A 12,739-nucleotide genomic window follows, 5' to 3' on the forward strand; every position below is an offset into this window, starting at 1 on the left:
TGTGTCGATTTTTAAAGCTGTTGCTCACCAAATTTGGTTTTATTTTTCTTATATCCAGTGATATTTACAAATGGACCCAACTTTGTGGATTTTTTATTTCTGTATCTGAGGCAAGGATTAATTTCAGTCTATAAAATGCTGGTCTTTAACAATATGCTATGGTCTTGCAAATAGTTTGGATTCCATGGGCTAAGTGTTCTGTATTTCATTGGAAACAAGTTTTAACCAGAATGCTTGTGACACCAAATTGAAATCTAGTTAAACGAGTCCCACATAGCAATGTGTTACACAGGCTTCTCAGTACACCATAATGGGAGTCACAGGATGGGAACACTGCTGGGGCCATACATGACAGAAGGTAGAAGTTATTTTCGCCTAGATCATCGAACTGCGTGGACGACGACCACGCATTCAGAACTGGATTTGGGTACCAATATCTTTTTATAATATTGCTTGGCAACGATCCTATCTAAGAATAAAACACAGCCAGGTCAGTGTGAATTTAGCCACTACAACAAGCATTCCTGTGGGTTGTCCTAAATGTTAGGAAGGCTCTTGGAGAGGGCTGCAGAAAGCAACCGGAAGTGATCACCGCAGCATCTCATAACGTGTAATCGCCGGTGGCGGAGTCCAGTGTCGCTCTGTTTGTTCACGTTAAATCGTGAAAGTTTAACAATGCAAGGCTTAGCTGCGACACAACTAGTAGTTAGTCTGAATGCGAGCGGACATAGCTGCGAACAAAGGCGTTGGTTTGCACAAGAAGCGCCACCCCTCTAGCGTTACCTGTTTGGTGGGATTGTTTTAGTCATGGACGGTGCGGGACAGCGCGTCGCACACTTGGACGCCAAACATATCGATACAAGGTCCGAGTTATAGTTTATTCATGTCATTAGTTTGGTATGCCAAAAATACTGTCGGCAACCTGGGTGAAGCAGAATGTCACCGCGATTGGATTTAATTGGACACACTGAGCGTCGGCTGAACTGAGGCGCTGTTGTTGGTGCAGATTACGCGCTGCGACTTGTCAGTGGGAATAACAGTTTCAAGGCGATAAGCGACCGTGCGACACATCCGATGGACTATCGGAAGAAGAAGAGGTTGACTTACTTCACCATTGGACTCATCTTCCTCTTCAGTGGCATTGAGTATGGTAAGATCACGACCTGTCATTTGAGGATGTTGGTGCTGATTTATAAAAGAATAAACTGCCAGCAGAAAGGTCATGGGTCAGAGGGAGTAGTTCCAAGTTCTGTGAATTATCATAAAATAAATAGATGGAATTCTCTGTCGACGAGCACGTCTCGGTTTGACTTTTGACGTCACATACGTGTGGTTTCAATCATGCTTTGCTGTTATCAGGATATTCTCACCCAGCCTAATAAATAGGCCATAGGTAGTGGAGTGATCAAATAGTAGTTGCACAAGATCACTTGTTGACTACATAATTTAGGCCTACTGATATAATATAAGTAACACGTGTGTATTAATTATTTATTGCAACTGATAATTCATGTTAAACGTGGACACGTCTTTCGATTTTAGTTAAACTTTGCGTAAGAGTGGCGTGTTGGGGCAAAGAGGAGGGGTTTTATGTGGAACTGAACCATATTATATAATATAATTGCTTACATATTCTGCAGATTATATGATTTATATGGTGCAAATCTCTTGAATGATTGAATGAAATATGAATCAGTGTTGATGTGAATGGTCTGGAAGCATAGTCTGTATGGTTGGTTACTGGTGGCACAATACAGGTTACCATACTGCCCTGTAAGTCGTGGGATGCTCCTCCTGATTGGCTGTCATCATCTTGGGACATTTATGTTTCTGATGGAGCAGAGAGTGAACATCTTGGATGCATTAAAACGCATTAAGACCATCCTTCTCCATTGTATTGTTTATTTATTACTTACTTTACTCAACCTCACACATGGTGGTAAAGTAGGGCTCCTTTTTTAAAGATGGTTCAGTCCTAACAGTAGCTCCCAAGAGCTATTCTTTAAGGTGTTCGTCTATTGTGTGAGCCTCATCTACCGTCATGGGCTGTGATTTCATTGCCACAAACAACAACCCCATCAGGGAATGCATGGGGTGATGAATCCCAAGTGATTAGATCTGGGAACAATCAGCCCAACATAGGTTTCTCGGCTCCTGAATGCTAACAGCTCAAAGGAGACTTCAGGCTGCCTAAGACTAGGCCCATAAGAGGTCATGTCGACTGTGCGCTTACATGTACACTAGAAACCCGATTGTAACCTTACCGTGTTACTCTATCTTTTAAACCACTGAAGCCCGGTAACATTCCTTTCAAAAGTAGAGCAAAACTTTTTAAAATGTAGCTCAAATCCTCAAACCCCAAGAATGGCCTTTTGTGTTTGAGGGGGGTACAGTATACAAATAAACTTGCCTCTCCTCTCTTAATGTTACAATCAAGTACACATGTTGGATCAAACGGCTCCACGGCATTCAATGTTGTACCTGCTGACACACAAACACACACTATTTAGACACTGGTCACTTTTGAAACCAATAATTGCTAGCTAACATTTTCCCTCTGCTCTCCTCCTCTGGTTTGTCATTGAAGCCGTGATATTACCCACGATATGGAAGTACCTGCAGACCCTGGAGGCGGCCCCCTACTTCCTGGGTCTGGCCCTATCAGCGTTCAGCCTGAGCGGACTGCTCTCTGGGCCCTTGTTTGGCCACCTGTCCGACAAGACGCGGACCACCAAGAAGATCATCCTGTTCGCCAATTGTTTCGAGATTATTGGTGGGGTCACGTCAATCATTACCAGGTCCATTCACGGTTATGTGTAAAAAAAAAAAAAAAAAACTTTCACTTGAAATTTTCCTTACATTTCAATCAATTCAATATTATTTGAATAGTTCTTAATCACAGGAACAGCCTCAAAGGGCTTAAAAAGCCATATATTCATGACATCTATCCTATCCCCCTACTTTCCTGCTTCACTCTGATATCGTGTCTCACTATGCCCTCTACCCTCTGTAGGTAACTTCATGTACTTCATGGGCTTCTCCAAGTGGCTACTGCTGGCAAGCCGTCTGGTGGCAGGTGAGTCCAAATTAAGGTTGGGTTTGAAGAGATCATCATAACAATGATGAGCAAATAGTGTATGTCTAAAATGAAAAGGGGTTATACTGTCAAGTGGCAAAAACAATACAACCCTAGGTCAGTCGGCTGAAAATCGTTAAAAACAAAGAAGCATAATACCAGACACTGTACTTATAACTACATGGTGTGTTCATTCTGTATGTTAACATTTAGAGTAGACCAAGAAGTAAACAGCATTTTCATGTTCCCCCTCCCCAGTTCTACAAACATTGACTTTGTAATTACAATTCAAATATTTGGTTCTGGTTTATTCCGCTATGCAGGTCGAAACTCTTATGTCGACTTGCTACTTTTCGTATGAACACGTTTCTATTCTCTTTCTATTCTCCTTACTGTTTTTCGTGGCTATTTTCTAAATCCTTAGTATTATCTTGAAACAAGATTGGAACAGAAACCTTTTCCCTCCAGGCTGGTTGAAGTGACCTGAACGTGACGGTTGAGAGGGCGATCTGACTGAACTGTCTTCTGTTCTCTGTCCTCCAGGGGTCGGCACAGGGGCCGGGTCGGCCATCTTTGGTTTCCTCAGCAGAAGCACCGCTCCCGAGGACCGCGCCTCAGTGTTCGCCGCCGCCATGGCATGTCGGCAAGCGGGCCTTCTCATTGGTCAGTTTTCTGGCAGTTTGATCGTTCATTGGTCCATCTTGCTTTCTATGATCATTCTTTGTTTTTTTTTTGTTTTGGCTCACTCACACCATCTCATCTGATTTATGTGATCATATATGATTTAAGATCATAAAACCCATCAAAGCAAAACTCTAAGTAAATATATAAGCATATCTTTTTTTTGTGCTGATTTAACATTGCCTGAATGATTTTTGAATGTGTGATAAAGTGGCAGGCATACAATATCTGGTTCCATCGACTAGGCTGAGTCAGAATTGAGGAATAACGTGAAACTTTGATCTAGTCTTCAGTTTGGGCCTTGTCTCATGGGATGTACTGGAAGGGTATGCACGTGCTCAAAGCCGTGTGTACCTTTCCATTGGTAACGGAAAACACATGATTTCACAACCATTAACTTTGATAAATGGATTAACTCATTTATCAAAGGATTGGCTCCATAGCCACGTTTTAGGGTCCCTTCCGAGACAGACAGACAGACAGACAGCATAAATTAGACACAGACAGACAGACAGTCAGACGTTTGCCTTAACAACAAACAAATCAAATGGGCTGCATTGGGTTAGGGAAATTAGTCTGCAGGAAATATTATTATCTATTCCATGTCTAGTTTATTAAACCCAACCGGATCTTCCATAACGTAACCTTTAAGAGATGTGCGTGTGTTCTAGGTCCTGCCTTCAACCTGTTCCTGCGGTTGTGTGACTTCAAAATCGGTCCCTTCGTGGTCAATAAATTCACTGCACCTGGGGTAAGCACGTAATATGCTAGGACTGCATCTAACTAATATTACACGTGAAACACAGCTGTTAGTTCTCTACATGGACAAAGTTAACGATTAACCGGGGGTCTTAAGAGAAACCCCATCCTAAAACAGTTTTTCCGTAAAATGGTGAATAATATTACTATGACGGTCTTTATTTGCGTTGTTGCAGTGTTAAAGTATAAAAATGTAAACTAATAAAAATGCATTGTACAGGTTTTTCCTAATTTGTTATGTAACTTCCCGACGTGGGTTCCAGAGAGACTGTTGATCTGATCTTAAATACATTGCACTTTCAATTTTACTTACTAAAAAGCCTTTTTAACTTTCAAGCCTTTTTAACTTTTCATGTATCTTTCTATTTTTACCAGAAAGATACATGATCTGATACCAGAGAGAAAGGATAAGGGTTACTAGAATCCGGGTTGGAGTCCCAGAGAAAGTACCAAGTTCCTTTAGGTCGGGTTGTAGTCCCGACGCGGATACCAGAGAGACGGTTGATCTGATCTTAAATACAATGCACTTTCTATTTTACTCATTTCTTTGCATATGTTTTCTTTTACTTATCTATTATTTGATTTGATTGTATGACAATGTTTATATGTGAAGCACTTTGAGTCTGCCTTGTGTATGAAAAGTGCTATATAAATAAAGTTGCCTTGCCTTGCCTAACTTGAAAGTGTCTCCTTGACCAATAACTCGAGCCTTGGCCACTGTCCCAGGATTAGTTTAAAATAAGATAAGATAACAGCTTTATTAATTATATTTTTAATTAGCCTCCTCACCGCTTGTCTCCCCTCCTCCCCTCAGCTCTTCATGTGCCTGATGTGGATCCTGCTCCAGCTGGCCGTGGTCTTCATGTACTGGGACCTCCCGCCCCAAGAGAAGGGGGGGCCGGCCAAGGGCGTGGCGAGCGGCGCCCGGGAGGACGTGGAAGGCGAGACGCGGCGGGGGCGGGGACCGTCGTTGCCGGGGCAACCGGAAGAGGAGTCCCAGGAGGAGGAGGAGGAGGAGGAGGAGACGGACGAGAGCAAGCCGCTGATGACGTCCAATGAGCTGCAGGGGTCGTACGGAGCGGTGGTCACCCCTGACCCGGCCGGGAGCCCCGTTACCAACGGCGACCTCGCTCGCCCGTCCGAGTCCCCGGAGCCGGAGGAGACGGCCGGACCCTTCTCGAGGTTCAACCTCAGCAGAGGTGTGTTGTGGGGGTGGTGGTGGGGGTGGGGGGGGGGGATACAAACACAACGCAATCCCCTGCAAGGGGAGACCCCAACCCATCAAATAACATAACGCAGCATAGCATAACGTAACGTTATACAAGATGGACAAACATCACCCGTGCTATCCAGCTTCTCTTTGCCCTTGTCCACTTTGTATTTCATGACTTATATTGTTGTTTGCTCTCTCTCTCTGTCTCTGTCTCTGTCTGTCTCTCTCGCTGTCTGTTTCTTTCTCTCTTTGTATCTCTCTCTCTCTGTTTCTCTCTATCTCTTTGTATCTCTCTCTCTGTCTGTTTCTCTCTATCTCTTTGTATCTCTCTCTCTGTCTGTTTCTCTCTATCTCTTTGTATCTCTCTCTCTCTCTGTCTGTTTCTCTCGATCTCTTTGTATCTCTCTCTCTCTCTCTCTGTCTGTCTCTATCTCTTTGTATCTCTCTCTCTCTGTCTGTTTCTCTCCATCTCTCTGTTTCACTTCCCTGTCTGCCTGTAGAGTTTATGAGGGAAGAAGTGATCGTTTTGCTGGCTGCTCAGTTCATCACTCTATTCAATCAGACAGCACTGGAGGTACACACACGCACACGCACTCGCACACACACACACTATCATTCTCGGACCTGTCATTAATTTCTTCCCACCACCCACTTAAATCCCGAGTTGTTTTTCTCCCTCTACCCCCTCAAAGACCATGGTCACCCCGCTGACCCAGAAGTACTTTGACTTCGGCGAGCTGGAGAACAGCGTGATGTACTGCGTGTGTGGCGTGGAGGTGATCGCCGGCTTCCTGTTTGTGCACTGGCTGAGCCGGCGCGCCAAGGAGCGAGTGGTGCTAGCCGTGGGCCTGGCCATCTGCAACATCAGCTCCGTCTGGTGCCTCATCTTCCTGGCCAACCCCATCGGTGTGTCCGCGTCACATGGCTCCACCTCCAGTGTTACCTTACTTACTTTTTTAGAAGAACTACTGCTTGATTGATCTACCGCATTCACATCATTATGGTAGTTCAGGGACTTTTCAAGTGCTGCGTCGCATTCGTTAGACACACAAAACGATAAGGCAGATTAGATTTTGGACTATTTGTGGTTAGTGGTTGTGCAATAAAGGGGAAGGACTGAGCACTCGTGAGGCTCGTGATGGTTCTAGGAAAAACTAAAACGTTGGGTTCTATTGGGGTGAGGGGTTATGTCAAATGCATCTATGGTGCGCAGCCAATCGATTTCCCCTGTGTAACACTGAAGATTCAAATTAAGAAGACGTTGAAGCAATATTCAGCGTTTTCTCATACCAGTTCACGTAATTATAAGAATTAACAGGCTAAAGGTAATGTGTTACAGAGAAGTGTCCAACTTTTCTACTTAGTGAGTGAGTTGGTGAAGTGTCAAACCTCCTCTTAGTTTGCCCTCTGTTTGGTTCTCTCTGTCGTGTGTGTGTGTGTGTGTGTGTGTGTGTGTGTGCTGCAGGTGATTTCCCCTATCAGCTGACGGAGTTTATCATCGGCGTGTTCCTGCAGGTCCTGGGCTTGCCCTTCGTTGCAGTGGCCCAAGTTTCTCTCTTCTCCAAAGTCACGTCTGAAAAAACACAAGGTGAGCAACAGCATAACCTGCTGGAGAAAACGAAGTATTGTTCAGTATCATTTTGGTATTAATCTGTGGTTTCGATATGCTTTTGATTGTTATAATGCAAAAATATATTTATATATTCTTGGACATTTTGATATCATTATAAGATTAAAATGAATATCTTAAAATTATGAAAAGTTTTAAAGGCGTTTTGTCTTCAGTACATCACAGATATGATGTCCCCATCTGTAAACTGAGCTGATACCATTAGCATTGTGTGTATATGTCCATCATAACTGCAGTGATAATGTAGGTATGTGTTTTGGTTGGATGCCAGGTTTCAGCCAGGGGGTCCGGCGCTCAGTGGGGGGTCTAGCCACCATCCTGGGGCCCCTTTGGGCCGGGGGTCTCACTGAGAACATGTACATCATGCTTGGTGTCATCATGGCTCTGTTGCTGCTGCTGACGGTACCCATTCAGAGATTCCCAGACAGTGTTGTGGTTGGGTTATTCCATATGCATGTGTTTCTATTCATCGCTTCCTTTGTTTTTCCTCTATTCAGCTGTAATGAAGTCTAATAATAAGTCTTAAGAATAATTCTGCCCGCTCTCTTAATTTTACATTATATATTAGCATTTTGTCTTATATTTTACTGTTGCCACTTCTTGTATCCATTACAACTGCAATATGTGTTGTACTTTATGCCTTTTTATTCTTCACATATGAACCTTCCCTTCCCGTCACAATTTAAATGTACATAGTGACCCTTGATAAACACTTTCTTCACCAGCGTTGACCCAGCATGGATCCAGAATTGACCAAGCCTTGACCCAGGTGATGTGTTCTCTGGATGCCTACAGATCATGATGGGGTTCTCCTATGACCGGCTGGTGCATCCCGCTGCTACTGAGCATGCTGAAGATAACAGTGACGAGCATGAATGAACCTGCTGTTGGGAGCCACCAGGTACATGTGGCTGCAGTCTGGGCCAAGGGGCATGCTAACACGCTATCAAGTTGACATGTGAAGGCATGTTATATAGCATAACTGTTTGATCAGCTCTACTTTCACCTCTATATACTGGCTATTAGCAGGCATAAGCAATATATGAAGTTACAGATGAATAGATTTCATTTTGTATTTGTTTTGGAATGATTCAGGTTTATTGCCCTATGCTCTACCAAAAAAGAGCGACTTTTGTAGACCTACTGGTAATTTACACGATCGACATACTTATTTTTTTATGAAGGTTTGCAATATGCTTTATGTTTTGCTAATATCCTCCTGTTTAAGTTATATTCTATGACTCACTTTATTGCATTTATCATGGAATTTTCAGCCGGATTAAAATGTTCAAGATGTGATCTTGAACAGTAAAAGTTAATAACACTGCTTAGAATACTCCAAACCACGAGCTACTTGTGTACCACTTAGTTTCACTCATTTATCAAAGGGTTGGCTCCTGAGCCACGTTTCAGAGGCTCTTCCTAACCACACACACACACACACACACACACACACACACACACACACACACACACACACACACACACACACACACACACACACACACACACACACACAAAAAAAAAAATCTGGGAATGCCCCAAGAAGCAGGGTAAGCCTTCCACTTTTTAACCAAATACTTTCTCCCCATCTTTTCCTTTTCTCTCTCTCGTTCTCTCTCTCTCTCTCTCTGTCTCTCCCCCCCCCCCCCCTCCCGTAGGTTCTGAGGCTTCCAGTCCCCAAGCTGTGGGTGTAGCACCGAGCGATCGCACGTCCCCCAGCTAGCCGGCCGCAGCCCCCTGGAAGCCCGTCCTTAGCAACACCAGTGATGTGTTTATATTTCCCATGGAAATATACAGCCCCTAGCAGGCGCCGCACGCAATCTGCAAATTAGGTATCTCCCCCCCCCCCTCCCCCCTCCCCCCCCCCCCCCCCCACTCCTACATTAGGTTTTTGTGTGCGTGTGAAAGAACTATTCTGATGACACGATTCAAAATGCCGGTCCGTCAATTGTTAGGTCAGCTCCATGTTTACTTGTCGCTTATATAACCGGGATGAATGTTACAAGATCGATGTGCAGAGACTTTCCATTCCATAAACCGTTGTGAATTCTCTAGTTTGACAATCTAAAATATACACGCACTGAAGAGGCTTCGCTCTAGATGGGTCGTGGTGGAGCAGTATCGCCATTTGATCAAAGGGCCGAACTGACAAGTTCCAACTACTATTTATTATTATATATTATCATATTTGCTTCATAGCTAGGGTAGGACGTTTGGTGAAATTAATCATTCAGCCAAATTGGACGTGCTTATTACTGCGACAGCCACAAACAATGTCGTTTTTTCAGACCATTTGGTTTATTGATTAATGTTTACAGATTTTCAACAAATATGACAAAAAAAACATTTCAAATAAATGGCCTAGTTTAGCTGTTGCAGGAGCTGTCGTCTGTGGGTGAGACCAATACCTTGAATAAACACTACTTGTGTGATCGTTGCTGTGAAGGCTCTCACTAATGCTGTTCTTGCCCTGAACACTAGGGGGGGTCCTTGCTCTTCTTTAAAAAGACTGCAACGTAACGCGCAGACTGTTGGGTTGTCAAGACTTCTTTGGTGAAAGCAGCATTCTTCTAATAATTGGAAAAAAATGACCACCGATAAATTTGTGGTTGGAAGTGACTCATTTCCACCCGTTGTAATCCAAAGAGACGGAGGCATTTAATCAAAAAATGTGTAAGTCTACCTCCATATGTCCTGTGCACACGTTTCATTTTCTCATTGCTTTCATTATGTTACTATTTTATTATTTATTTTGAGATTCGTAAATGGTTTAGTTCTGAATAGTTAAGTACTATTCCTGTCTTGCCATTGCATAACATTGCATTTGGTATTTATAATTATTTTGTATTCAAACTGCCAATACATTTTGTCCTGTTACTCCCCTGTTTGTATTGAATATTCATAGAAAAAAAGAAAATTAAAGCAATAACCGTCATAAATCTGCTATTTTCTCCATTTCTAAATAAATATATAGAGATTTGGTAATTTATATTAATACATATACACTTTTGCATCTAGAACACACTTTTAACAAAGCAGCATTTGTTTCTCGGAATTTATTAAGGCTATAAATAAAAAAAGATTTCTGGGAAAATAAAAAATATATAAAAATGTGTATATATTAATTAAATTAAGGTACCTAGATTTTCAATGATGACATTTTATATATTTCAAGTGGCTATAGATGTACTTTAAGGGAAAACAATATATCTACACACACTTAGTTTCTGTAAAACACATAAATAAAGGATAAAAAAATAAAGATTTGCCATTTTGTATACCAGATTATTTTTGGCTTTTAAATGTATCTGAAATTAAAGCAATTAATGTGAAGATGAATCTCAAATAAAAATACATATTTCTATATTCACAATTACATACTTTTGCTAAATTGTGAGGCTCAGGTTGGACATGGAATACAGAATAAATAATTACAAATATGTCAAAGATGCGTAGTTAAATGTAACATATAAAAAGTTTTTTCGAGCAACAGTTTATTTACTTGCAGTGCAAAATATGTTTAATTCAATCCAACGTTTACAATTTACACTTTTACACTTTTACACTTTATCTAAAAAAATATTTGTCCACAAAGAAAATAATGAGGTCTAACGAAAATAATAATAAAAAAAGGTAGTCATTGCTTCTTTGTTTCACACAAACAACCAGTGTGTGAAAAGTGTATCAATTTCGACAGCCCTCTAAAGTTTAAATAGAAATCATCACTAAACTCCTGGTGTGAACCGGCAGGCGGCACTGTGACCCCTCGATGTCCCGTAACTATCCTAAAGATAACAACCGTTTGTGGAGCAGGCATTGGGGGCGGAGCCAAGGCCCCCACCGTCCGCCATGACACATACGCTGGCGGCCACGGTGACGGCAGAGAGGGGTCGTGCCGAGGTCACGGCGTCGAACTCTGTGTGAACCCATGTGATGTCGGGTAGCGGCTAAGTTGGTAGCATTAGAACATGATGCAGATGACACAGATATTTTTTCGGTTTGTTTGGTTACCCAATGGCGAGGCTCCGCCCACTCACCGCCCACCTCCCTACCCTTCCACCTCACCGCGGCATTTACCGCCGACTGCCCCCGCAGCATCGGCCTGACCGCACTGCGACCCGACATAACCGGGTCAAAAGTTTACAGCCCTGTCACGTGGTGTGTCTTCGCGAAAGTAGTAGTTTCTGTTCATCTGCGCGAAAAACTCAAACCCCCCCCCCCCCCCCACCGCCAGAAACTCCGCCACCACCACCATAGTGCATTCTCTCCTCTGTCTCCCTCGACCAATCAAGACGGAGAGAGACAAGGCGGCGAGGCGGGGCTGTGACCCAACGATGGGCACGTGAACTTGGCCGGCGGGGACATTGGAAGGAAAGGCGAGGGCACCGGGTTCATCCGCCGGGCAAGGTCCACATCTGCGAGGGATTTCACGTCGACGATTGTTTTTTTTTGTGTCCATGGAACATTCGGGATTGACCGCTGTTTGACCCGCGTGGGTACGGTCGGGTGAGGGCTGGTGAGCTGGAAATGAGTCGGCCGGGGATGAGGACATACTGGTGTACTTCAACACGTCCACACGTACACACATACACTTAGACGTCTCTGTGTTGGCGCAGTGTCGCCTTGTCTCTTTGGTCCTCTCAGGAAAGGGAAGTGCCGTGGGCCATTGCTAGCTCTAGCCAAATCTCTCGCCTGCTGCAACTCTTCTCCTTTACCTCTCTTTGATAGCAGTCGTGGCTGAGGACGCTATCCCTGTTCACAAGGACAGCTTTAGCACAACCGGGATAAAATAACAGTGTGAACCGTGCCCCGATAAGTTTTTCATGAGGGCTATTCGGGGCAAACGACGTGACAGAGTGTTTGAGCTTCTGAGGCCACTCCAGGTCTTCTAAAATAGAAAAGAATTGGTGTCAGGAATTGTTCAGTAAGTCGGTAAATTCGGCAAAAAGTGTCCGCCTTTCTGAAACCTGTTAAAAGCGTGTGTGTGAGTGTACAAGTGCGACCCTGTATGGACGGTCGCACTTGTACCGCAGGTTTTTAATAATACATGTGTCACCTTTGGACGCCTTCAGAGCTCTGAAAGCGTGAGTGCTACGGAGAAGAGGAAGTGAGCGTAGTAGCCTGAGATGCCTTCAGAGAAACGGTGGTAAAAGGGTGTTAGGGGAGTTACCCAAAAACATTAAAGAAAAGGTTGACCTGAAACAATATGAACAGAGTTGTAGCTCTACTGTATTTATTTTTACTGTTAGTCACATATTGCTTCTAGTCAGAATCAAGCCACGTTTACATGAATCAGAGGGCATTTTAATAATGAAATGCTTGCTTTGGCTCTCTGTGTGGGGAGAGTAAATGGACTTGGGGTCGAATGAATCATAGA

The 12,739-nt window shown here is 43.4% G+C and overlaps 1 protein-coding gene across 1 annotated transcript; it reads left to right on the top strand.

Moving 5' to 3' along the window:
• Positions 1 to 156: 156 nt before the first annotated feature.
• mfsd8l1 (major facilitator superfamily domain containing 8-like 1) lies at positions 157 to 9,199 on the top strand. Its single transcript, XM_056604402.1, has 12 exons — positions 157 to 1,150; positions 2,588 to 2,773; positions 3,014 to 3,076; positions 3,620 to 3,739; positions 4,429 to 4,508; positions 5,331 to 5,715; positions 6,230 to 6,303; positions 6,422 to 6,635; positions 7,195 to 7,317; positions 7,631 to 7,761; positions 8,155 to 8,260; positions 9,021 to 9,199. Exons 1-11 carry the CDS (start codon positions 1,075 to 1,077, stop codon positions 8,236 to 8,238), a joined length of 1,536 nt encoding a protein of 511 aa, XP_056460377.1. The 5' UTR covers positions 157 to 1,074; the 3' UTR covers positions 8,239 to 8,260; positions 9,021 to 9,199.
• The last annotated feature ends 3,540 nt before the right edge of the window (positions 9,200 to 12,739 follow it).

The sequence above is a fragment of the Gadus chalcogrammus genome, chromosome 12 (genome assembly GCF_026213295.1).
Source record: "Gadus chalcogrammus isolate NIFS_2021 chromosome 12, NIFS_Gcha_1.0, whole genome shotgun sequence".
Taxonomy (NCBI): domain Eukaryota; kingdom Metazoa; phylum Chordata; class Actinopteri; order Gadiformes; family Gadidae; genus Gadus; species Gadus chalcogrammus.

Coding starts and splice junctions, on each gene's coding strand:
- mfsd8l1 (XM_056604402.1), top strand. CDS start 1,075: ATGGACTATCGGAAGAAGAAGAGGTTGACTTACTTCACCATTGGACTC. Junction 1,151..2,587: donor CTTCAGTGGCATTGAGTATG/GTAAGATCACGA, acceptor TTGTCATTGAAG/CCGTGATATTACCCACGATA. Junction 2,774..3,013: donor CAATTGTTTCGAGATTATTG/GTGGGGTCACGT, acceptor TACCCTCTGTAG/GTAACTTCATGTACTTCATG.